This window comes from Pelobates fuscus, chromosome 3 (genome assembly GCF_036172605.1).
Source record: "Pelobates fuscus isolate aPelFus1 chromosome 3, aPelFus1.pri, whole genome shotgun sequence".
Classification (NCBI taxonomy): Eukaryota; Metazoa; Chordata; class Amphibia; order Anura; family Pelobatidae; genus Pelobates; species Pelobates fuscus.
In genome coordinates this window covers 358371011-358398119 of record NC_086319.1, presented here as the reverse complement: position 1 = coordinate 358398119, position 27109 = coordinate 358371011, and the positions used below count along the sequence as shown (strand labels likewise).

The window sequence follows — 27109 nt, the reverse complement described above, 5'->3', positions numbered from 1 at the left end:
TACCCTGGCTGGTGTCTTGAACATTGAAGCATTTTAACAGTTAAGTGAAGCAGCACCCACTCCTCACACTCACTGACAACCACATGCAGGCATTTTATAAAATGTTTTATTATTTCATCAAATAATTTAAATAAAAAAATAAAATAAAAGTGTACATTGACCCAATGCTGTTGTGGCTGTTAAGTAACCCAAGTAGTGGATAAATCAGGTTAGGTGCCATTTACCCAAGGCTGCACATAGCCCTCTCAAAAAATAAAAACGGTTTTGTCCAAAGGAATTTCATTTTTAGGAGTGTTCCAGTTCCTTGAGATGTGGCAAGTCTTACACCTGCCTTGAATGCATATTTGCAGTATTTAAATTTTTTTTAAATGTATGTTCACTTAGAAGACCCTAGTCAATGGGCAAGTCCATACAAGAGAAACATTTATGTGCTTATTCTAGATGTTTTTTTTCGAATCAATTAATAAAGTAGCTAACCTAAAAGTCACTAGGGTCTACTGCTCTCTCCTAATGTGTCAAAAACTGGGGTTTGAACAACAGAATTCCCAAACACAAAAGCTGCAGCACCATAATTATACATGAAGGAGATTTTATTCTACCAAAGTGGTCGTGGACACACTTCAACCTTGCAATGAGGTTGAAACGTTGCACGGCCTGCTTTTGGAGGAATAAAATCTCACTCATAATTTAGGTGCTTTGGCTCTAATTTACAAGGCAGTCTCGTGAGCACACACACACAGACCAACTACTAGGAGTGATGATCCTGCTTATCAATATTTAGACATCCCAGTGGGAGCAGTTTGTGCTATTCTCTAATCTTAATTATTTTTTTCTATGTTCCGCTCTAAAATTACACTTTTCTTATAATGACAAAGGTCACATTTTAGTTTTTTAGTCAAACTTTTTTTTTTATGGTTTCAAATTTCTACCTGCTCTCACTTCTGTTCTCAAACTGCCTTTTTTTTGTTATACCCCTTGCTTTTAGACTATTAAAACTTATCACCATACTCTTTGTTTCATTTGCATCTTCAGTCCTCACTCAGTTTCTCTCTGACATCACTTGGGAGTGTGTCAATTAACAACTGTTCTACCACTAAGCCAGACTTTTTCAGGCTAACACATCCACCTATCTCTGGGGGCAGGAAATCTATCTTGTTTCCCTTTAACTCAAGCTTTACCAAAGCGGTTAGAGATCCAATCTTTGGGGATAAACTTGCCAACCTATTCTGTCCCAGCTTCAGAGTTTTTAGCTTCTGACAGAAGAACAGCTCGTTGGGAAGTTCGTCTAAAAAGTTACCAGTCAATGAGAGAAACTGAAGCAGCTGTAAAACCCCAACCTCTGGGGGAAGCTCTCTAATCTCATTGAAGGAAAGGTCAAGATGACGGAGCTTGGTACATAGGAAAAGTTGAGGTGGCAATACAAGAATCTTGTTGCGATTGAAAGAAAGCTCTTCTAAACTCTTCAGTTTCCGGATGTGATCTGGAATGTAGGCTATTTGATTGTGCCACAGGCGTAGAACACTTAGTTTGCGGCAGTGCTGCAAACTTATAATTTCCTCTATGGTGTGCAGGTTATTCTCCTTTAAGTCCAGAAGTTGTAGGTTGTTCAGACTGAAAACTGCATGAGGAATTCTTTCTAGATCACAACGGATCAACTCTAGTTCTTTGAGTAGAGACAGTCTTTTCAGAGCATTGAGAGTTAAAAGCTTTGTTCCATCATTGTGTATAATAAGTTTCTGCAGATGGCCAGCCACATCTGTGACAGTGGGAGGCACTTTAGAGAGATTGCTTTTGAGTGTTAACACCTTAAGACTTTTTAACTCTCGCAGGCTTTCCAGTGTTACATTTTTTGACATGTCCTGGGATAGGTAGCCAAACAGGTGTAGCTCCTCTAGGGCTCGAAGACTGAAGACCCAGAGTGGTATCTCCTTGATGTCCTCAAACTTAATTTGAAGGACTCGAAGGCGGTCCCTGAGGTATGCAAGGGAAGCATGCTGTATTTTTGCTGGGCAATTGAAAAGGGACAATTCTTCAAGTCGGACTAATTTGGTTACTAGAGGAGGGATGAGTGCCTCGCTAAGCATCTCCAACTTAAGGGATTCTGTTTCAGTCACCTCAAAGACTGAATCGGGCAAACCTGGTAGCTTGAAAAGATGCAGCTCCAACCGGCCTTCAGGTGTGTGCTGAAGTTTTTGCCTCAGCTTCTCTGCTGGCCATTCATGGTTCAAATTAAGTTGTCTCAGCCTACTCTCACTCACCTCTGATAAAAACACTGCAAACCTTTTGGAGTAGAGAGAGTCATATTGATCTATAAGATGAAGAACAAAAGCAAAGTCATTCTTGACATCAGGAATGTCACTTATTCCAGTTTCTTCTCTCACTGACCGGAAAGAATACTCCTTCAGTGGGCGCCTGAATAGCCAGTATAGTGTGTAAAGGCAAGTCAGTCCATAGACACCCAAAAAGCACAAATAGCTAAAAGCCAGTTTTGAAAAGAGATGAGCTTTAGTGTGGTTGCAGCAGAAGCTGTTGTAGCCAGTCATGTCCTCTGTGTGGACACTACAGGGTACAATAAAGTGTATTTGCCCTACCAAAGCTGCATTGTATATGGTGATGAGCACAAATTTGCAGACTTTTAACACAGTCTGTCGCATGTACATTAAATACAATATGTCCCCTTCTTCCACATGATGGCGAAATTTCTTCACCTTTTCAAACAGTGCTTTTGCTTGCTCTCCTTCTTTCTTGTCTAGTACACTAGCCGATGCAGTCTCTGCAACCAATTTATCAGGAACTGGAAGCTCAGTGGAGGAAGGACTATTTTCCTCAAAACTGGGCTTGGAAAGTTCACGATCTGCTGTCTTCTCTTGATTGGACTCTCCTGACACTTCTGATAAAGCTCTAGTTGTCCATGGGGAGTCAAAGCATTTACCCAAAATGGAAATAAAGTGTTCAATCTTAGAGCTTGTGCCAGGAAATTTAAACCAGAAGTTTCCACAGATTATGAAGATAAGTGTGTGGATAACAACTAGATATGGAAAATATTTTGCATACCAGTGCAATGCAGTCTCATAGCACATCTGGTTGATGAAGCTGTACTGCTGAAGATCCAGGTTGTTACGCAGGCCAGTCATCTCACGAGTAGAACCGGAAGTAACAACTGGAGGTGGTGTTGAAGTTGGGTATTCATCATCACTAGAGTTGGTGGGTGGAGTACTTTGAGTAAACTCTTTGCAGGAGATTTGGGAAACCTCATCAGCTGAAGTATGATTAGGGAGGCAAATAATCTTGTCTTGTGTTATCTGTGAAAGATGCACACACACACAAAAAAAAAAATTAAATTCAGAAGGTGACTTAGGCACATACGATTATATAACACATGAAAGTAGGGAGTGCCAAACAAGATATATTACGTAATGAGAAAAGTGAAAACTATTAATGCATTACATAAAACAAAATGTAGAATTATTTTAAAGTGGCTCTGTCACTGACTATTTCAATCAAAAGATAGAAGACAAAGTAAGGGATTGCAACAGTAGTCACCATCACTAGGAGTTTAAGATGGACAATTAAATTAGGTCTTTGGATGATTCCTATGTTTAAGTCACCCTGTGTCCATTGTAGGTGCAGGGTGTGTGTGTAATGTGGTTGTTTGGGGTTAAATGTTTGTGTGCGATCCTGCCTTGCTAATGCTTACATCAACTTGGTGGATATGGCTGTGGAGCCTGTACGTTGCCACCTGTTGCTTGTAAGGATCTAGCAAGAGCTATATGCACTACCTGAATAGCAAGGCTTGCTAATTTGCATATTCAGGTAGAATTGCATACTGCTAATTCTGCAGGCAGGAGAGATATTGTGTTAGTTATCGTCTTCCCCATACCTTTATAATTGTTATGTCACTATAAGTTCCTGTATGTTTTTTGATTTGGTTAATTGTATTTTATAGAGTTTGTCACAGCAAGGTTTATGTAATGAACATATTGGCTAGTCCCAAGTAAAATAAAGTATTGGATGTTAGTTCCTTTTAGAACTTGTGTTCTGTGTGGATTTTTAGGGATCCCAGTGACAGTCTTTGGACCTTCTGGCTTTCTGCATGATCCCTCTAGTCCTGGGCTAAATCAAGAGAGCCAGGTTTGAGAGCCACAAGTGCCTTTGTAATGGCAATAGGAATCACATTGCAGCCAGAGTTGGATACCCACCTGGAAGAAGGGCTACAGCAGAATAAGAAGAGGGAACGATACCTGCCTGAAAGGAGAGCTGCAGCCTGGTCGGGTGAAAAGGCTCCAGAGAGACCCCAGTCAAGCCTCGGCGACTAAGATCTGAATCGTTCTAGGGTCTCGGCAAGCAGCTAGGAAGCAGACTGGGCCGACGTTATATTTTGACTTATGGATCAAGCTCAGATTGTCAAAAGGCAGAGCTTTGTCCATCAACTTTTATCAATTCCAAGTGTTCACCAGACATTGATCAAGAACAAAGCTTATTTTTGCTCATTGCATGAGTAAGATCTATGATGGATCCTGATTTCTTGTCCACAGAACTTGGAGGTACTTTTGTGCATGTGCAAGAGAACAACAGTGACACAGAATTGTCTGTTGAAGCTCCAGGATCTAACAATAGACCCTTGATTGAAGATTGCTGCAGGCTGCAGGATTGGCAAGAGTAATCATTCACTGTAACAGGTGTTATGGCAATTGTATGCCATGCCAAAACCACTATGAATAAGTAGTATTTTATCTATATGTCGCAATAACCTAGATTGTTCAATTTCTTCCTTACATTGTGACACTTTTAGTAGGTAGGGACTTCACTAGTTAGTTCGATGACACACATGAACACTGACACATTTGGGAGAAAAGCACACTTAAAAATATGAAACATTAGGTGCAGGGAGAGATAGGTTTTCTTACCTGTAAGGTGCAGCCAAAGACCCCAATCATGAGCATGGCAATGGTGATATATTCAGCCAAGACATCCCACCAGGGTTTAAGGACTTTAAAGGCAGGTTGCTGCTCTGTAAACTGCTTAAACTCAGCAACAGGAATCATGATGACAAATCAGAAAGCTGGGGAGAAAAAAAACAAAATATATATATATAGTTTTTTTTCAATGTAGATTTCTTTATTTTGTTACATGTTCACAAGGTTAGACATAATCCAAACTATGTCCTACTGATTTCTCCCTACCAACCCAATTTTCCCCATAGAACAAAGTGTCCTCCTTGGTCATTCCTAAGACCCATAATACACAGAGCCCCCAAAATTCTCTTCTTAGACAGAACACGCATAGCTTATGTGCATGTTATCATTCTTTTACCATGTTCTTATCTCTCTCTCACATACACAATCCTCCAACAAGTGATAGTGAGCCAACACACACACACACACACACACACACAGAGACTTTCTATAGTCATTGGTAACAATGTTCAGTGTCTCTTTGGCAGCTGACTAGTTAAGCAATACATTTTACAAGTTTATACTATGCATTGAAGTAATGTATGTGGAATACAGAGCTGCATTATATGGGGTTTTAATAGTCATGCATTAGAATTGAGATATTGATTTAAGAGGATTCTCGGTGTGCAGAAAAATTACTTTGTTTCAAGGGTTCATCTCTCAGCCGTGCTGTGGGCTCATTAGCACAACACTACGTGTGCTTTAATATTTATGTAATAGAATCCATTCAGTAATAAATCCAAATGATTTAGTATCTGCTTAAAAGTATTTTGTGGTTCCATGGGTGGTGACTGCTTTTGTTGATATATGTTGTTAAAATAGAACATTAACCCCTTAAGGACACAACTTCAGAAATAAAGGGTATTTCGTCATGTGTCCTTAAGACAGTGTAATTTTTAAGATAATCACCCTTTTTATTTATTTATTTTTTAATTACGGAAAAAGCAACAGATTCCAAGGGCCAATAAGTAAATAGCTACTCATTACCTTCCTACCATGTTATACAAGCAGGCCAATACAATGTGTTCTCTTATGTGTACACATGCAACACATAACATTTTGTTTGTTGTTTTAACTTGGCACCAGTGTTTCATATCATCTACCTCACCACAGACTCTTTCAGGCTATGCTACAATATGGTCAACCTGTAATTACCTCTATTTTAATGGAAATACATATATCCTAATAAAATATTTAATGATAAAATAAATTAGTAGAAACTGCAAACTTTGCAGTCTTTATAGAGTTAACACTTGAACCTTTAAATTCTCTTGGCCAAGTCCAGACTGACCAGCATGGAAGACAGACGTGCTACTGCAGAGCTCCTCAGACAATAGGGCAATTTCTGTCATTTATGGCCCTAAACAACTTACCTGACCCACAAAGGGGCACTAAACTGACATTGAGGTCTGCAACCAATCTGAGGCCGGCTGGCAGACTGACTTCTAACATGAGGCCTGGCGCTCGTAGTGCGGGAGAGGCGGACGATCTCCCGGTCCGGCGCCACAAGATGCCGGTGCATAGCAAGCAGGAGCCCCGTTACTCCCCCCCCTGGACCATCAGGGAGGCAAACTAAGACCAGAGAGGGTGCAGTGGGGGACTGCACTGAAAAGCACGCAACACGACGCGGCAACCAGCATGGCGGATGCCACGCGTCCCCCCAAGCCTGCAGATCCACAGCAAGGGACCCTACAGAGGTTGGCTGCAATTTTTGACAATTTCTGGCGCAAGCTGGAGGCCAGACTACAACCACTTACCTCATTACAGACAAGCGAGCGACACATTAGCAACCAGCACAGCGCTACCAAAATGGCCGCCATACCGCAACTGAAGCGGAGCAACTTGGGCCTATCAACATTGGAGCGGAGGGAAGCCTGTGAAACCAAGACGGAAATCAAGCCAGCAGCACCCACCAAGAGGGCGTTCGAAACTGCAGTCCTGACTGCCCGACACCCTTCTGGGCTGGGAGCCCACCAGGAGTTCACTCCATGCCGTCCATACACCCGTGGGGACACCCGGGACAGGGAGAACCCGCGGGCCCCCGAGCCAACCACCGAGATTGGGAGGCTCCATGGACACAAGGCGAGGGCTCTCACTAAGGCCCGGAGCGGCAGGAAACTGGGACCAAAGGAAACACCCGAATGCAACAGCGAATCTAACCAAAACACAACATACCCGCCTGTCTCCAGCGGCCATTGCACACAGACCCTGACTGGGAGAAACAATACTAACCTGTGGACATTACCTCTGGGCAACTCTGACAAGGCCACTCTGGGGGCCAAAACCATACCAGCAGCTGGCGTGGGCTGAGGGCTGCACTGAGACTCTAAAGTTAACTCTGGCTGGAGTGCTGGGTAACACACCTTCCGATTAGCTAAACCATAACGCATAAGTTTGTTATATTTTCCTAGGATCTATTGTAGCCTAAAATCCTGTCTCCTCGTTAGGCAACAACCCCCTAGGATAAGTTAAGTTGTGAAGGCCTAGCCTGACATACTATATACCAGACACCAGCCTATTTGCAGCATAAGTACCACCGTTTGGTCTGATATGCCATGAACCCAGCCTGTTTCCACTCATGGTCTCCCCCACACATCACACACCATTCTCCCTCCATTTAGTATCACAGTGGCTCCAACAGTCTCTGCCTCCCCATATCTGTCTAGCATGTTCCAAGCATTTAATATTCAGAAAACTCCATTTGTTTTTTGAATAGCTTAACTGCAGCATATATTCAGAGTTTTCGACATATTTGCCTTGCTTTTGCATCTCTATACCCTATATGCTGATTTAGCATGATTGAAGCTTGTACCTAAATACAAAATTAGTGCACTGTTCTAACGTACCCCGATGCTCTCAATGTTATGCTATCATTGTTCTGAAACCTGCATGTGGACTGTCTTTGGGGTACCACATGCCTGTATGTTACCCTCATATGCACTGCAAAAAAAAAAGAAAAGAAAAAAAAAGAAAAAAAAAAAAAAGCAAGAAATTAGATGCGGCCCTGAAAATAGTTTATATCATTAGCATGTTTGCACAGTGCATACGTGTATGGGAAACAAAACAAAACTTAAAAGTAAAAAAAAACAAAACAAAAAAAAAAAAAACTCATCTAGCAAAACTTTAGGGCTCCGTTTCAGTTTAGTTGCCAACTGGCATTGCCTTAAAGCGCCACTGTGACTTGCACTGAAACTTCAATACAAGAGATACACATGTGAAATGGCAGGATGTGAAAACAGTCCCTACCTGGTGACATTCGTTTTTGGTCATGATGGCTGATGGAAACAGGCACCATATCACTCAAATGCCAAGATTATCATTGGAAGATCCAATAGAAGCAATTATTCCTGGCAGGTGAAACAACCAAGAGCTTAACATATGAATGAGGAAGAGGATGCCAGTGCTGATGAGCAGGGTGGCTTTGGTTTATACTTACCTTTCCACTCCCTGCACAAGTGGCAATAACTGACCCTACCTCTAACCCAGCTACAATCCTTAACATAATATGTGCATACCCAGCAGCCCTACGTGAGACCAACAGATAGATATCAAATTATGCATCCAATGGTTAAATATTAAAAAACTTTGAGAGGAACTGCTACCTCTGGAAGCTACAGTTTCGGCTCCTCTCTGTATTCCTTCAGAAATAAACCTGTAAGCTTTCCCCCATAACGCCTCATCCCTTACAACCTTTCTGATGATTTTCCCACCTACTATGCTCTTCCGTCCAAACAACTCCCACTCTCGAGTACATTCAAAACACTTGATTCCCTCCTCTGTGTATTTGTCCGTTATCCTTTAACATTTTTAGCTTGTAGTGGAGAACTGTACAACATTGATGTGGACCATTTTGCTGCTATCTACAGTGTAAGAAACTAGGAAGTTAAGATCACGATATTGCAACCATGTCACCATGCCATTTGTATATGACTTTTTTAAACTATCTTCGCTCAATAAAAAGGTATAATTGACAAATTGTGTGCTTGTTTGGGCAGTTTCTCAGAATTACATTGAAAGGTTAAACCGGCAGAAGCAATGCTCCCAGACTACTTCAGTGAGGTGCATAGTCCTTATAAGACTATGAAAAATAAACCGCAAAGAGTTTTCCTTGTTTGTTTTTGTTGGCGGTGGGGGGAGATAAGTTAGGAAAAGGGACACAATAGCATCCACGTTGAATTACGTCACCAGTTTTTTTCCCCTTCATTACATATCACTCTCTTAACTGCAGCATCAGATGCTTCACTGCTTTCATCAAACTTATCTTATCCCCTCCAACATTGTATCCCTCCTGTCACTGCACAGATTATATATTCCATTCTCATATTCCCACCTGTTCATCCATGCCATTTTCTTCCCCTCATAGTCTTTGCATTTTTATTATTTTCCTGCAATGCCTCCCTTTCACGCTGTCAGACTTTTCCTAAATTCCCATTATCCTAATAAAAATTTAAGTGAACATTTTAGTGTGAAGTGAAGTGTCAAATCATATTATTTAATACTTGCATATGTACATGTCCACACCATTTTGATTCATCAAAATGCTTTTTCATGAAACACTCGCAATAACAAAATTTAGTCTGAACACAGCTAGGACGAAATTTGGCATGACCAAGCCAATTGTTTTTTAATTTCTTTTTATAATATTAGAAATAGGTAGTGTAGCGCTTATTAAAAATATCAAAATAAAACCTTGAATACATACAGACAATCCAAGTAACCAGGAAGTGTAAATAACACATCATAGTGCAGACCTTCATCAAAAATAAGGAGAGATGCATAGAAAAATGTAACACTCACAATTGGAGAGCTAATGCACCTAGCTCTGGTTTGAATAGCCTTCGGGTCTGTTTAGGCGACCCACTCTTAATAGATATATGCATCCATTCCTAACAAAGTCGGAAAAAGAGTAGCACAGCACCATGTAGGTTACTATTAAATCATAAGCCAAATACTCACAAATATAGAGCCCCAATATGGTTCTATTACAGCGCTCTTTGTAGTTTGGGATTATACTCCCTCCGAGTATTACGGAGTACCGGAAACCAAAATTAAAGTTTACAAAAATGTATTCAATTAAGAGTATTAAAACACAAAGTAATAAAAAAAAAAAAAGGAACAATGTCCGTTAAGTCCTTTAAAGAACGCTTTTCACCACTGAGTCGTGGCTTCCTCAGCAGAGTAAAAAAAGTGATAATGGTCTCTGCTTTGCTGGTCTTGCTTATATACCCACTTATTATGGGGGTAATAAATTGGTGGTGTTCGTACATCTGTGCGTTATTACCACAGATACATATATATTTATTTTTTCTTCCAAGGCAAATTGATTAGGGTATACCATAGTACTCACTGCACTAAATAGGAGCTAAAGTTAGCAATTAGCCAGTACCTTTTTAAAAAGTGCTGTGACCAACATACAATTCTAATGATAGCGCTTGGACAACATTGAGCAAATTATAGCATCACTGTAATTTTTGGGGTCTTTTTTTTTTTACATTTAGCCATTTGTGGAGGAACCCGCAAGAATTGTACCTTATATCACAATCAGTAAGGTACAATAGACATCTGTTGATAGAAGGCTTGTTCTCATCAGCTGTTGCAAACCAAGGATGATGGGAAATGTCAGAAATTTCAATACAGTCCAAGGTTTTTAGCTTTAACTAAAAGCTTAGAAGTTTTTAAAGTGTGAAAAACTCTATCCGCTGTCAATCATACAAAGGTCCTCCTGGCCAAGATATTAATTTGGGGTTGGATGAAAAGGATTTATGCTTACCTACACTGCAAATGTTTTTCAAGTGGACCACATTATATAGGCAGCCAACTATAAGTTTCCCAATGGATTCGCAACTACAATTAAATTCATAGATCTTAAAAAAAAAAAAAAATTTTAAAAAAAATTAACGAAGGTCCCGTCTGCTATAAGCCGCAGGTGTCCTTGATCTATAAAAGTTAACGTGTACGTTTCCAGAAATATCAGTTGCACCATTTTAAAGCATTTTTTGCACATCAATATTAAAAGGTGCTTTTATACAGGCATCTACCAAGTTTTTTTTTTTAGACTTAAACGTCTGTGAAGCTAGTGTGTTCTTTATATGGAGCAAGTCTGATCATGCAATCTGTGTGAATTTGATATACATCATATGGTAGAAATATATGTTATTAGATTTACTTGTATAGACAAGTACAGTGAGACATGTAAACGCTGTATGAATATAACATGCATGTGTAGAAAACTACACAAAGGTGTGACAAGTTACAATACTTTGCAAGAGACAGCTTTACAAAGCTGAACAGCTAACCTTTAAAATATACAAACAGATTAGCACAAAAGGAAGTATTGTTTCTAACAGCAGTGTGCTGTATGCGTGACAAGAGCCCCAAGTATATCATTTCCTGGAAACTGGGCATCTGCTATGTGCATCTTGATTAGTCTTTTCCCAAAGGTATCTCAGTCTTACTCTAGCTCACATTTTTCATTCAGATTTCGCTAATATATGTGTACAAAAAAATAAATAAATAAAATAATATACAGAAAATATATATAAAAAAAGAAAGAAAATTGCTCTTGCACTGACGCTAAAGTCCCTTAGTAACCGGGTGCTCGCATACCATGGCTAGTAGTATCCATCCATGAAAGTCGGTATCAGCACTCTTGTGTATTTAAAAGTCCAAAATGTATTGTTATAAGGTTAAAACCGATCATATATAAATAAAAGTCCAGACTCTGGCACTCAACCCAAAATAAGAAATCAAAAATATATCACCCGGGTGCCTCCAGGCCAATAAATAAACAAATTCAGACAGGAGCACTCACTTGGATTTCCAATATTGTATTTAAAAGTATTCCTCAATCTACATCAACGTTTCGACCCTTCACTTCTCCCAATGTCTCAGCTCGCGTTTCTCCCAATGTTTCACAGTCCAAATGAGTTCATTCGGGTTTGTAAATAGACAACCAAGGGCTGCCAATAGGTTTTTAGACTTGTTTTCCCACAGAAATCAAAGGTTCCTAGCAACCCTCCCACCCCCCCAATCATTTTAAACCCTTGAATATTTGTGATTATACATGGAATTCAGAGAATATATTGGTACTACATATACAGATATATATTTATTAAAAGTCAATTTTTGTCAAACTATTAGGGGAAAAAAAGAAAATAAATAAATAAAAAAAGTTAACTCACCAAAAAGCACATTACACTAGAAACACTGCTATAAGTATAAAAGGTCATAGGGCAAAGTATACCCGTTTAAGTAGCCAGTTGGAGACATTTCTAAGGTAATACTTGGCGAGTCACCATAAGTCATTGCTGTATGAATCAACCCATCATTAAACCTTGTACAGGGTGAAGCAGATTTACTTGTTGAGTTTCGTTATAACCTTTTACTTCCCGGTTATAATCCCACCACATCATTCCATTCATATTACTACTGAATATTTTATTCTTCGTACAATCATTTCTTTACCAGGCCTACATGTTTAATTGGAAGAGTCCCTCATTCTCATTTAAAAGTTTACATCCTACAGCTAGGACTTACAAAAAATAATTAAAAGAAACACTATAGGGTCAGGAACACAAACGTGTATTCCTGACCCTATATAGTGTTAAACCACCTTATTTCGAGCGCCACGCGAATTGGCCAGCGCTCTCCCCACCCCTGATCCGCCTCCTTTGTGACATTCGAATTTATGATTTCTAGCCAATCCAAATGTTTTCCCACAGGGCGTGGAGATGTTGATCAGCAGTGCTGCCTACTGTGCATTGATTCAACGCATTTCTATGAGGAGATTCTGTATGGGAAAGCATTGGCTTGGCTGAGATCATCAAGTATGATGATCTCAGCCAAGGATTCAGAGCCAACTGCAGTTAGACTGGCGCGGTTAAACACAATAGTGTCAGGAATATATATTTTTGTTCCTTTAACCCCTTAAGGACACGTGTGACATGTCATGATTCCCTTTTATTCCAGAAGTTTGGTCCTTAAGGGGTTAAATAAAGACTGCCTACTTGGTGAAACTTGTGTGTGCAGAGGCTCGCACTTCTCCCAATGTTTCACATTGTTGTGCCAGTCCAAATGAGTTAAATCGGGTTTGTAAATAGACAACCAAGGGCTGCCAGTAGCTTGCATGTTTTTAATATAAACCCTAGGAAGATTATGGAAGTTCCTCCATGGAGCGATAATATAAAATTTTCTGAAACAAATTACATTTAGATGGATGAATGGTGGTGGGGTGGGAGGCATATATATATATATATATATATATAGGGGCTGATGTGTACTGTGGTCGATGCTGCCACCTAGGAGTGATGGGAGTGAGCACAGGACTTCTCTTTTTGTATTTGTATTCACTTTTTGTATCACACAGCTTTGATACAATGCTGCCGCCCATCCCATGTGTTCCCTATTAAGGGTTAATAAGTCTATAGGGGTGTATATAAGAAAATACCCCTCTCTGTCTCATTAGAGATATCTTTGCCAGAAGCTCAAAGAAGCTAGGTGAAGGGTCAGTGTAGGACCCGCTTAGGGGGGTCTGCCTTGACGTTGGCAGGTGGGCATTCCCTCCAATGGCCATTGGGGTAACTGAATTGCCTCCATTTGTTTAAATATACATAGGGATTAAGGAGAGAGCTCAGGTAACTTTTTTTCTTTGATTTCCAAAGACTATTTACCACTTCCCTGGCTGTAAATAAGACTATTAATAGTGAGTATTTATATTTAAATATATTAATAAAGAGTGAAATACAAGATCTATGGGTCTATGGTACCACAAACGTCATCACACTATTACAGACTTCCCTAACTATGCGCCATGAGCACTTTTACCACATATGCACCAGTATACCCATCCACTTTCTACATCTCCAACATAGGGAAGAGTGGGTGGGTGCAAAGTGACGTTTGTCATGTACCAACGAGAGCATTTGTTGGGGTATGTAGCGGAGTTTCTACATCCCAGCTGGATATCTCCGCTGAAATTTTAGCTGGAAGAAGTGCTGATTAGTGATTACAGCCAGTCTTTCACAGTCATCAGACGATGCATGATACTGGGAGAACAACTATTTTTATTGAAAACAATGCAGTCCTGGGGTCTCCATTCAATGTATAGCTGATCCCATCCTGGCATCTGTGTCTGAGAGAGGATTGCGACATCAGCCGCTTACATTAATTATTATCTCCCTGACACAACACAAAATAACTCCCAAAACAACAAGACAAGTCCGACCCCACACATCATATCTCCAGATAGTTTTGTTCCGAGCACCCATTTTGAGAAAATAGTGCTCAGATCCAACAGGAATTGACAAAGTTTTGACAGGCAGTAATAAAAAGTCCTGGCCGAAATGTAGTTCAATAGCGCCAATTGGCGACTAGGTGGTTTCACAGCAGATATCAGGATAATTTCAGGGAGGAACTACAGTGGCTAGCACCCAGGTGGAATAAATGTTTTTATAACAATACCTTTTTAATACATTCAAAAGGGGGAAAAAGGGGTGTTAAACTATCTAAGTAAGCCAATTATTTAGCATTGGAAATACAGGTTTATATATGCACTGTATATTATACTTATATCAAGCGCAATCAAAAGATATCAATAAGAAAATATTTCACAAAGTGGATCATTTGAGTTTCCTCTATTCTTGCCATTTCCTGTTAGCGGTCATGAAAGCATCTTCTCTTGCAATACACATTTGATAGATAGCCAAGGCATCTCCTAGCAGGGTCTTCTACTGGGGGGGAAGATCGGAAAAGTATATTTTTCCATCACGTAGCTGCAGTACGGGAGTGATGTTCTTCCTCCGTTCTTACTTGTCCTGCATGCCAGACAGGCAAAAGAACAGATGGTGAAGGACACTGCCTGTCACTTGGGGGGGAAAACATTGGATAGTTGTCCAAGGTGGCGAACTTTATAGCAACTGGCTGTGAGACAGTCGAAGTTATGGAGCATTCTGAGCAGCTCCTTTCCATTTGTTTGCACACTAGAAGTGCAGGAAAGCATAGCAAGGAGGTCCCATAAGGCACACCTATGACCCTATACAGACTAGGAGTCTGTATACAGAAGAGGAACGCGCCCAGGCAGCGTTTGCATTTCACTGTGTTCCTATTGTGCTACTGCGCAATTGGAACTCCAATTTTTGGCTCAAATTTTGTCAGTCTATTTAAGCTGTGGATATCTGTGACAGCAAATGTCCTCGTCAGTACAGGTATACCGTGTCACCCTCCACATAGTTCTGAGGTCTTTAAGGTGGGGAATGTTCTTACTCCTTAAAAGGTTTCTATTTCTTTCCACTGGTTGTTTCAATAAGATTTATATTTTGTTTTATCTTTCAGATGTCTAGTCCCATTTCTCTAAATAAGATTGACAACATTATTCCTCCTGCTCTAAACTTTAAAGTGTTTTGTAAATCTAAACACCTAGCCTGTAGCTAATGTGCCCCCCTTTTGCCTGACTGTTCTAAAAAGAACATATGTAATCAGTGCTCGGTGGAAGCCTTAGAGAAGGAGAAACAGAAAGAGATGACTATGGTCCTGAGCATCTCAGACTTTTTTTGAAAGCAGCAGTGGTTTAATCAAGAGACTATCTGTCCAGAACAGATCTACCAAAAGAAGTTGGTAATCATCTCCTGAGTTGTCATCAGGTGAATGTTCCCATTCTTCTTCGTCAAAAGTCTCCAGCCAAGAGTCACAATCTAATTCTGGTTTCCCAGTGGAGGAACTGAAAAAGTTCATTACAGTGGTTATAGCTGTCATGGACAAAGGAGATACTCTGACGAAAAAAAAAAAAGGAAATACTTCCCTGCACTCAATACTCTTAATCAATTGGGAGTGGAAAAACCCAGAGTAAAAAGCCTTTATATCAAAGCACTCTAACCTCTTAGTGACCAGACAGTTTTTAAATTTTCTTACCGTTAAGGACCAGGGCTGTTTTTACATTTCTGCGTTGTTTGTGTTTAGCTGTAAATTGTCCTCTTACTCATTTACTGTAACCACACATATTATATAGTTTTTCTCGCTATAAAATGGTCTTTCTAAATATACCATTATTTTCATCATATAATTTACTATAAAAAATATGATGAACATTTAAAAAAAAAAAAAAAAAAAAAAGTGGCTAAATAGTTTGTACATTTTGTCCCGAGTTTAGAAATACCCAATGTCAACATGTTCTTAGCTTTTTTGTTTTGCAAGTTATAGGGCTATAAGTACAAGTAGGACATTGCGGTTTCAAAATATATATATTTAAACATTTATCAATAGTGACATTGTAACACTGTTAACTGCCATAAATCTATTTATCACACCTCACATGTAAACATTTTTTTTATTTTTTAAAGAAGACAATCCAGGGTATTCAATATGTGGTATGTCCAGTCTTTTTTAGTAGCCACTTAGTCACAAACACTCACCAAATTTAGCACTTATATTTGTTTGTGTGTGAAAAATGCAAAAAACTAAATTTGAACGCCAATTTTGGCCAGTGTTTGTGACGAAGTGGCTACTAAAAAAGACTAAGCATACCCCATTTACAATACCTTTGGTTGTCCTCTTTTGAAAAGTGTATGCCATTGTGGGGATAATTCTCATTCCAGGGCTACCTAGGCACTCAAAGACAACATAACCAAGCTGGCAAATTTCACAGTGAAAACAGAAAATCAAGCCTTATATTTGACTCTGTAACTTTCAAAACACTATAAAACCTGTACATGGGGGGGTACGGTTATACGGTTATACTCTGGAGACTAGTATTTTAATATTCTTGCAGTATTTGGTCTCAGCTCTCTTTTTGACTTGCTGCAGAGGAAGATTATGCCGATCTGTTAGTGAAGGTATTATGGGGAGGGCTATTGCTTAATCTAGGCACAAGAGACATTACTAAGATAATGAAAAAAGAAAAAAAAAAAAAAAAAAAAAAAAAACTGATTTTAGAGCTTTTTTTAATCCAAAGTGTTTCATGTATGTTCCTGCCTTTTCTCCTGTGTATAACTCAATCCATTTATCCTTTTATTAGCTTTTCTAATGGAAATAACTTAAGCAAAAAGGTTAACCTTGGCCATTAAAGATAATGGCCGTTTTCCCATATTTTCTTTCAAAGTGCCTTGTTATTTTCTGCCAAGTGGCAGTAAACCTTGAAAGTGAAGACACTTTCTTTAAAAGTGTTTTCCTGTAGCAAAGAAAACGTTACGTCTATCACCTCTGAGAAGAGCACATTTAGACTATCGCAAACAAGCAGGGATGATCCTGTGAAGCCAGACTTTGCTATGATGGTGTTCGCTACCGTTAAAAGATCAGATTATTTGGTGTGGTCTTATAGAATACATCATATAAATTAAAGTGGTCATGAAGGCTACATTTAGATGTTGAGTGGCTGGAGATATACGTGTGGTTTTTTTTTGTTTGTTTGTTTTTTTAAATCTTGATTTCTGCATCTTTAACATTACATTAGCAACCCAGTGTTTTGGGGTTTTTAAACTTTTTTTAATGTTTTTTTTTTTTTTAAACATGGTGTACCTGTAAAATAAACACACATTTACATTAATGTAGTAAAGAGAAATCATAGCTGTTAAAAGGGACCCTCTAGGCACCCAGACCACTTCAGCTCATTGGGTGCTGCAATGTAAAACACTGCAGTTCCAGAGAACCCTGTCTTTGCAGGTTTTAAATTTTTTTTTTTTTTTTTTTTTAACTGGACAGCCACTAAAGGCACTTCCTGGACAAGGTCCTGCAATCTTTGCTATGCATGGAGACGCCAGGTTCTCCCTATCTAGATGCATTGATTTGCATGTGCACGAACCTCCCAATGTTTTCCTACGAAAAGGTTTCCCGTTGGATTCGTTAAGATCATCAAGAGTGACCAAGAAGGCAGAGACTAGTTTTATGATGGAGTAAAGGCAAGTAAATCTCTTTACTTCAGTGGGTGGTTGGAAGGCAATAATCTAACTAGGTGCTAGGATACTATTTTTGTATTCCTAACACTATATTGTTCTTTTAAACTATAGTTTACAGTGTTAATTATGCTGTTCCCTTCCATGTATAATAAACTCATTTAATTGGAAACAGTTTTCTCCTATCTTGCACGGTCATATCCTCTCTCTCTAAACACATACATATGTGAGTGCAGATACAGAAAACGAAGCAGAGTTGGTATTACAGCATAGATGGAAAGATATATGAGACACTCCCCCAGCAGCTTCTCAGTAGAATACATGTCAACGCAATATTCAAAGTGAACAAATAGACTGCAGTGCAACTTAAAGTGACACTGTAGGCACCCAGACCACTTCTGCCCGTTGGAGTGGTCTGGGTCCCTTGCCCCTCTCCCCTTAGCCCGGTTAGTCAAAACACTGCGGTTTTGGAGAAACCGCAGTGTTTTGATTACAGGGCTAATCCCACCTGTAGTTGCCGTCCCTCAGACCGCAGCTAGATGGTACTTCCGGATTCTTACAGCACCAAGTGTTTTAAATGACGTTCAAAGTCCCCACATGTCAAGTGTCGCCAGAATTCCCATAGGAAAGCATTGAATAATGCTTTCGTATCGGGAGGTCTAATGAGCGCGCACTGCCATTGCCACACATACGCATTAGGTCTCCCACGCCAGCAGCTGGTGGTGGGGGAGGAGCTTGGGCAGAGCTGAGCCAGCGCCGAGGGACACACCCAGGTAAGTGACTGAAGGGGTTATTAAGCCCCTTCAGCGCAGCGGGAGGAGGCCTTGACAGAAGGGGAAACTACAGTGCCAGGAAAACGAGTTTGTTTGCATCTGTTTGCATTCTGTTTCCATTCTGGCCCCCCAGGGCCGTGAGATCGCAAGGTCATTGCGAGGACCTCACGATTACATGGACGGCATAGCCAAACACTGGCCAAAATTGGCCTTCAAATTAGTTTTTTTTGCATTTTTCACACACAAATATACATGCTAACTTTGGCCAGTGTTTGTGACTAAGTGGCTACTAAAAAAGACTGTACATACCCCATTTGCAATACCTTGGGTTGTCTACTATTGCAAATGGTATGCCAACATGGGGGTAATTCTCATTCCTAGGCTACCATACGGTCTCAAAGGCAACGTAACCAATCTGGCGAATTTTAATGTGAAAAAACTGAAAAATGTAACATGCTATATTTGACCCTGTAACTTCTCAAAACCCCATAAAACCTGTACACAGGGGGTGCGGTTTTACACGTGAGACATCGCTGAATACAAATATGTGACATTAAAACGTCACGTAGAACTAAAAACTTTGTAAAAAAAAAATCTTATTTTCTCCCATTTTTTTTTAAATATTTTATTCATATTAAGTTATGTTTCATACCTAAATATTTGATCTTAAATGGAAGCCCTGTTTCCCCTGAATAAATTGATATATAATAAGTGTGGGTGCACACTGCACACAATATGAAAGAGGTGAATTACGCCTGAACGGACATATACCGCATATTCCAGGTTTTGTTTTGATCACAACGTGTACATTTGGCTCAGTCCTTAAGGGGTTAATGGACAAATCAAGTCACTCAGTACTGTATTCAATAGAAAATAGTTAAGTTGCAGGAACCAGATGGAAATAATGCATGGCTTTACTTTATATCTACATTTCTATGTTGCCAATGGTCACATTGAAAAAGTACATTTTATGAGAAACCTGAGATTGTACCTCGCAAGGCTCCTACTTACGTCATATTGAGGAGGGAGATTGGCACCAGGATCTTTGCCGAGCGCTGGATTGCAGATAAGTTTTCAATCTTATATATTTTGTTTGAAAGAGGGGTGACCTATTCGCAATGCCCAGTAGGGCATTGTTGGCGATTAAAAAAAATTAAATAAAAATACACAGCAAGGGGTGAAAAAGGGTTGAAGTGACCCTTTAATTTTTCCATGTGATGCTTCATTTTCTTTTGAATTTATAGTAAAACCTTTAGCAAATGACAAACACCTCTTGTTCAGTATAGTACAGGTAGTGATTCTGCTTCCAGAACAGACTGACACCATAACCACTTTAAACATTTCCCGTTGCCTGGAGTCTGCTGGTGCCTTCCCACTGTTCAATATTAAACCACTTTTAAATCAGTTTGACATCGAATGAGGGTTCCCGGGTTCCTGAAGCCTGGCCCCCTCTGCTGTATGGGCTACATCTTATGCATTAGCCAGACCAGTGATTGGCAGCAGTGTTAAGCTAAGAGCATCATAGGGGAGAGCAACAGGCAGCACGCCAGGGACCCTCATTCAGTATCAAACTGATATGAAATAAAATGAAATTAAGTGTTTACAGCATGGGTAGTCAACCTGGTCCCTACCGCCCACTAGTGGGCGTTTCAGGATTTCAGGTGTGTGGAAGGGGTTTTGGAGGCACAACAAGCTAATGCTAAATCCTCCTTGAGAGAGTGGACGGGTGGGCGCGAATGCACAAACACAAATGAAAGTATGAACGCGCGCGAACTCATGCAAGCACGAGAATGCGTGCATGGGACCAAGAGAACGCATGCACGTGCCAACACGAGTGTAACACGTGGGAAGAGGAAGGGGAGGAGTGGGAGCTGATGCACGATAGCAGGGACAGGCAGAAGCAAAAAGGAGAAAGAAGGAGCAGAGTACTTGTAGAATAGGAGAAAGAAGGAGCAGAGTACTTGTAGAATAGGAGAAAGAAGGAGCAGAGTACTTGTAGAATAGGAGAAAGATGGAGCAGAGTACTTGTAAAAAAGGAGAAAGATGGAGCAGAGTACTTGTAAAAAAGGAGAAAGGCGAAATGTTTACTATGATGTCTTGCTTACTAATCAATTACCTAACCTTGTTACCCTGCATTACTGTTACAGTGCCCGTCCTGGCTGTTGTGGCTGGACGAGATTGTGTAAAACTGGAAACGCACCAAAAACAAAGAATTATTTTTTTTTTAAAAATGTAAAAAAAAAAAGGAGAAAGAAGGAAAATAAAAAATATAGAAAGGAAAAGGAGAGAACTGTTGCTGGCTCATAATAGTAAGTGGGCTACCTAGCTCAGCCTTGCTACTGGGCATTGCTATAACGAAGGTAAAAAAAATAGAAAAAAATGAAAAAATAAGGGGGAGGGAATTGAGGAAGGAGAGGAGGGAAGCTGATGCACAGATGAGAAATCATATTATGAGCAAACAGAGAAGTCGTCTGAATATCACCGAAAGAGGAGACCTTTGTTTGTTCCTTACGAAAATCAAACCAGATATCAAATATTTAGTCTCGCAGCATCAACCTCAAGGATCTCATTAATCACTAGTAAAGGTGATTTCAATTTACTTTATTGTTTTCTCATTAAACTTTATAAAGTTAAAACATTATAAACATGCATAAAGTAGAAATAAAAAGATAAATGTACGTACATTTTTTTTTAAAACACCCTCCTTTCTAAAAAATTATTCCGCACTTGCACAAAAACTGGTGGCCGGCAAGGACATTTTTCCCATCAAGAAAGATGCATTAGTGGGCGGTAGGTAAAAAAAGGTTTACTACCCCTGGTTTACAGTGTGCCTTGAACCATATTACCTTTTAGCACTCCAGCCAATTGGAAAAATAAAAAGCCAGGACACATACAGGGAGGGAAGAAAAAAGAAAGCCATGGATTGGTGCTATATTGGATGGATGGATTTTCACGCTCCTATACCAAAGAAGTGATAGATTGATTACGTTTGTGAGTGAAGGTGCCGGTGCCACATACCATTTGTGGCAAGTTATTCTTCAGATCGAGAGGTATTTCAAAGAGCTACTCCATGCATCAGACTTACTACAGCCTGCCTAGTGGTTCTGATGCTATGAGTACCCTGGCACCATTCCCTGGAATATGACAACGGTTTACCCCTAACGTGGATCCTGCAGGGTATCCCCTGCATCTGGCTTCTGCAGAAGCTGGATGCTGATCCCACCAGGCATTCATTCATTGGCTGAGTGGTTTTCTTTAAAGCAGAAAATAGCCTTGAATGTTTAAAAGCAGGACATGTCTTTACTGGTACATACCGCTTTACATGGAGAGCCAATTAAGCGTACGAACAAGGTTTCACCCTTGCTTTAGCCAATCAGCTGTAGCAGTTGGTATGTGGGCATTAAATTTCACTCACCACATGTACAGAGAAAGGTAGTTCTTGTTCGAAAAATGTTACAGTGTTTGTTGCCAAGACCAACTCTGATGATTTCATAGAATTATCACTGAGGGCATTGTTTGAGAGACTGTTGACAACACTGCCAACCTGAATGCTTCTGCGAGAAGTGTAGCATATCCTGAGCTGGGAATAGAGTGGCATGTATCTTTAAAAAGTACATACAATTTTACTGATGGACCAGATGGAGCTTTCCCTTTCTTTTATTCACGAATAAACAAATGCCCGATATAGAAGTAGTGCATTTTACAGAAGACAATGACATTAAATTCCATCTGGGAATTAAACATTTCCATCTAAAGTGTCCTTTCAGATTAGAAAAAAGTCTTTCAGTTGTGCTTTTCATTTTGGCTTTTCTTTGATGAAAGTTGTCACTCTCTTTGTGCACAGGCCTTTTGAAGCGGCCCAGGTTTGTCATGTGAGGACGGGGAGGGGCGAGTTCCCTCTACAGGAGCCTTTCTTATCACTGAATGAGTTGTTAAGAAGATTAGCACAGGGTAGTATTGTTTAGGGTAGCATTCATTCTGCACTCTGTTAGAAACTATTGTATTAAAAAAAGGCTGTGAAACCTGCTAGTAATCATCTTTATCAGTGATTTTCTGTTTGTTAAAGTGTTGGCCTAGCCCTATATGAAATAGTGGCACGCTAAGACCTATACACTTGCAAAACAATTAGATGTTCGAACAGAGATTCCAAATCCCTTTTGGACTAAGGCACACGTCAGTGAGAAAAGGCTCCCTTTTTTGAACCTTTGTTTGTGAAGGATAACATTTTGTTGCAGCTTTAACGGATTTTTGTGTATTTCATTTCTTGGCAGCATACTCCTGGTTAGAAAACAAGCATCAGTAAGGTGCATTAAGTTGGCTGCCAAGTTGTCTATATAAGGGAAGATCATCAAATTGGAGATTTTATTAGCCTATACTTTAAACCCAATTTCACACACTTTTTTTCCAATGTTATTTAACAAGTAAACACACCGCTGCCCCAACAATAAAAATGAGGGGTTATTTAAACACAATACGTCTTATTTGTTGAAGGAGTCCATTGCTGCCTTCCATGCCCTGTCTGACGTTAGCAGTGCCTGATCATGGACCAAACACATCTCATAGACAAGTGTTGATTGGAAGAGAGCTCATGCATTCCAGGCTGAGGAAGAGAGGGTAGGGGTGGCCAATACAAAAAATTTCAAAAAATTAAAAAAAAAAAAAGTTTGATACAATGAGGTGGGAGGGATGAGCAAGCTTCCCCTTGCAGGCAGCAAAGATGTCACCTCTGTCGCCAACATGCTGACGACAGACATCAATTTTGCACAGAATTGACATTTAAGAGTTCCAGGCTGCCAAAGTCACGTGTGCTGGAAATTCACCAGTCCCTGGCAAAATGCCCAAATATCTCATTATGTGCATAGCTTTTAAAAGTAGAAAAGCTGCACATTCTGGTTCCTACCACCATGACCACGTCTAAAAGATTTATTAACCATTTATTTCAGCATATCTGTCCTGCTTTCAGCACAGAAAGGAAATACAACTGGAACAATATGGTTAATAAGCAGCTGGGTTACTAGAAAAAGGTTACTATATTGTAGCTGGGTTAAATATTATTAAATAAATAACCATTACTAGGCAACAAGGCACTTTGGACCTGGATTACTTTATTAAAATTGTACATTAAAATGAAAAAAAAAAAAAAAAAAAAAAACACACTCAGGAGCTGGGTAACTGTAGTGCAAACAAAATAGGTGAAAACAAGATAAGTCATTGTATCCTTCCTGGAATACCATTTTATAAATAACTACATAAAACAATATGCTTTCTACACCAAGAGGCCAATAAATCTTCCCTTGTATTGTCCTTCCAGCAGACAAAGATCAGGCAATATAGATAAATCAGCAATCGCTGTTGAGGTTTGCCCATCATAGTTGACGTTTATCCAGCTAGCGGTACCACTGCTTGCATAAACATTGTCTGAAAGCACTTTCCATGCAGTAAGCCTGGCCAGTGGCAGCTGATACAAATTGCCATTTATATACATATAGCCAATAACAGACAAACCACTAGCACAACTCCTGCTGAAAAACTGGCCTGCATGTGTTGGACCATAACATGACAGTGAGAGCTTCGGAACCCAGTAGCTGGTTATTTCACCATTACATAACATTAGTTATTTTCTATAGCTAAATATCAGACTGTGCGTACACGGGGCTGGCTAGATTGCAAGTGCTTGCGAACAAGGCCCTCAATACATTCCAGAACTAGTTTACTAAATAAACACTGATACAATTTCCACATATTCTCCTTATCGTATCCTCCATTGGAATGTTCGCTGCATTATTAAAGAACAATAAATCAATCCGGTTGCCAGTGCCCACGATCCAAGTTGAGAATTTCCAACGCCTATAAATAGGAATTATTGGATTTCAGCTGTGAAGACGCCGCACGCTACAACATACCACAAGGACTGGGAGCAGCTATCGTGCTCAGTCACAGCACATTTTCCTATAGGATTCCAGGATGGAGGAAATGAGCAAAGTACAGGACCAACCAACATCTTTATACCGGGCATACTTAATAACTTCAAGGTTAACTCCATAAGGACACACGACATGTGTGACATGTCATGATTCCATTGTATTCCAGAAGTTTGGTCCTTAAGGGGTTAAGTCATTAGGTATTATTACTATACACAACTCTATATTGACCAATGACAGACCCTGAATGTCATGATATAAATGGGATGTTCAGGTATTATCCTCTTGTCATCAAGGAGTTAATCCAGGCAAATTGTGTCAGAAGAGCATGAAGCTCCACATACAATATACACTGACACACCACAAACTTTTCCTTAGGGCTAGGAGTGGGTGCCACATCTAACCAAAACACAGACAGATCCACTGCTAATGAACAAAACCAGCTCTCAGCTCCCAGACCTACCTGTCTGTATATGGGACAGTCCCCCCCCCCCAGGTAGAGAAACTCACCAGTGATTTCACCTCCACTGTAACAGCAGCTGCTCTGCACAAAATACCATCCTGTGGTTTGGGCTCACTTTGGACTGTGAGGGGCTGCGGAGTTCTGATGGGATAGGCGCATTACATGCAGCATGGAAAGGGCCTCCTGTCCTGTCCCAGAAGTGCTTGCTTAGCTTCGGAGTATACAGGGAGGGACGCCTTGGGGCTGGAAGTAGGAATGAATAGACTGGTGATAGAATAAGGGAGGGGCCATGCAAGCAAACTCCAAACCTACCGGTATAAAGTGTAATTAGAGCACAGGAGGGGGTGGGGGATTGCTGCCTGCTGTGGGATGGAAGGGTAGATGTGGAACTAGGGGTACTGTGCCCACATCTGGGACAACAGCACTACTTCCAATTAGAAAACACAAGGATACATTATTTACATATGTAACAAACAGCCAGGACAGGTTGCACTAAATAAAATAGTGTTTTATAGAAGTAAGACTCTCTGCAAAGAATGAGCAATGCCAAATATTGATACAATAATTGCTTAAAAATATGTTGTTTGATATTGTTTGCCCATTTTCAGTGTTTCTTCACCAAGTTTACTGTTTAAGAAATAAAGGACCACGTTGGTATACTTGTATTTTCATAAAAAAAACACATGTGTATATTTAGATGATTAAAAATGGTTGTGTGTTTATAAATAAACTTCAGAGATGACTTGCACACAGCCAGCAGCTACCAGCTGGGGAGAAGGTATTGGCCTTTCTAAGTGAAATGGAAACTTGCTGCACCTTAGTGTGCTTATGGAAAACCATAAAGTGATTGATTCATTAAACAGTGACTTTTGGACAATTTAAAACTGAATAGCAAAATTCAGGATAAAGTAGCCACGCTGTTACCATAACCTAGCTGAAGACTTTCTCATAGTCTGTGTGCCAAACGTTTGCAATTCGGTTTTATATTCAGGAAACACAGTTACACTGTTTAGTGAATAAGCCCCATTATATGTTTTATTATCACTTGTTACCTCTGACTCAGTTTCAGTGTAGAACTTATCAAGAGGTTTTTCAATACTGATTGTATGCGCGCCTCAGTCAGCCTATAACTAGGATTAGTGTATTTTCTTTTAACATTATTTAGCATATAGTATAATAAATATGTTTGTGACACCTAGTGGCTATAGCCATATACACATGGAAAGTTACACATGGAGGGGGAGAGGAAGGGGTGCTGGGGGGAGGGAGATAATGGCATCACTCAGTGGTGCTCTTTGTTGTATTTCCAGCTGCTGTGACTTAGATAATTGTTGTCAGGCACTCCCATTTCTCCCTTTCCTCTGATTTAATTTACTTTATTTTTTTTTTCTACTTCGGTAAGAATTTAACTCATAGTGTCAATTCATTACTCTGATTCCAGAAAAAATGTTTCGCGGTTTGAAAGTACCATTTACCAGAGCTTGCATTCTAAGGCTGGGTGTAGATTCTAAGTAATAGAAAGCGACAGGTTTATTTTTTCCCTTTTCTTCTGGATTCACTATCCATTATGTTGGTTTTTTTTTTTTTTTTTTTTAAACAAATTCCCCTGGACATTGTCCTGTACTTCTAAATTCCTTCCTTCAGGGCTGTAATTGTTCCCACACTCTGCTCTTTGTACTTAGATCATCCTCAGTTTACAGTAAAACCAGCTGACAGTTATACCGTAAGCTCATACGCACTGGGCCCTAAATCCTGTAAGAATGTTATTTATTTATTTTTATGTTAGAATTGCTATAAAAAAACAAAAAAAAAAACTCGGAGTTGGAATTACAAGAAATTCCAACGCAATTAAAAGATGTACATGTTACTAAGTTATTGCCATTTTTTTGCCAATATGTGGCGTATAGTGGAGACTCAAGTAGCTTCGGCTGTCACATCCTGCCATTGCCCACCATATATTGTTGGCAATGACTGATGACAGCAGACATCTTACAATGCAATGCACAAAAATTGCCCACATCTCATATATTTGAACATGGGCAAGATCTCTTCCATTGACCCGTGTTCGCTAAAGTACATCAGTTAACTGGTCTCCAGAAAAATGAAGCTACCTGTA

At 39.8% G+C, this 27109-nt stretch overlaps 1 protein-coding gene across 2 annotated transcripts; it reads right to left on the bottom strand.

Moving 5' to 3' along the window:
- Positions 1–99: 99 nt before the first annotated feature.
- LOC134603362 (volume-regulated anion channel subunit LRRC8E) lies at positions 100–25267 on the bottom strand. 2 transcript variants are annotated; one of them, XM_063449243.1, is made up of 3 exons: positions 25041–25267; positions 4908–5062; positions 100–3302 (listed from the first exon to the last, which is right to left on the bottom strand). In XM_063449243.1, exons 2-3 carry the CDS (start codon positions 5043–5045, stop codon positions 1029–1031), a joined length of 2412 nt encoding a protein of 803 aa, XP_063305313.1. In that variant the 5' UTR covers positions 5046–5062; positions 25041–25267; the 3' UTR covers positions 100–1028. The 2 variants fall into 2 exon arrangements, with proteins under 2 accessions (XP_063305313.1, XP_063305314.1); XM_063449244.1 differs by having other exon boundaries at positions 24994–25052.
- Between the last annotated feature and the right edge of the window lie 1842 nt (positions 25268–27109).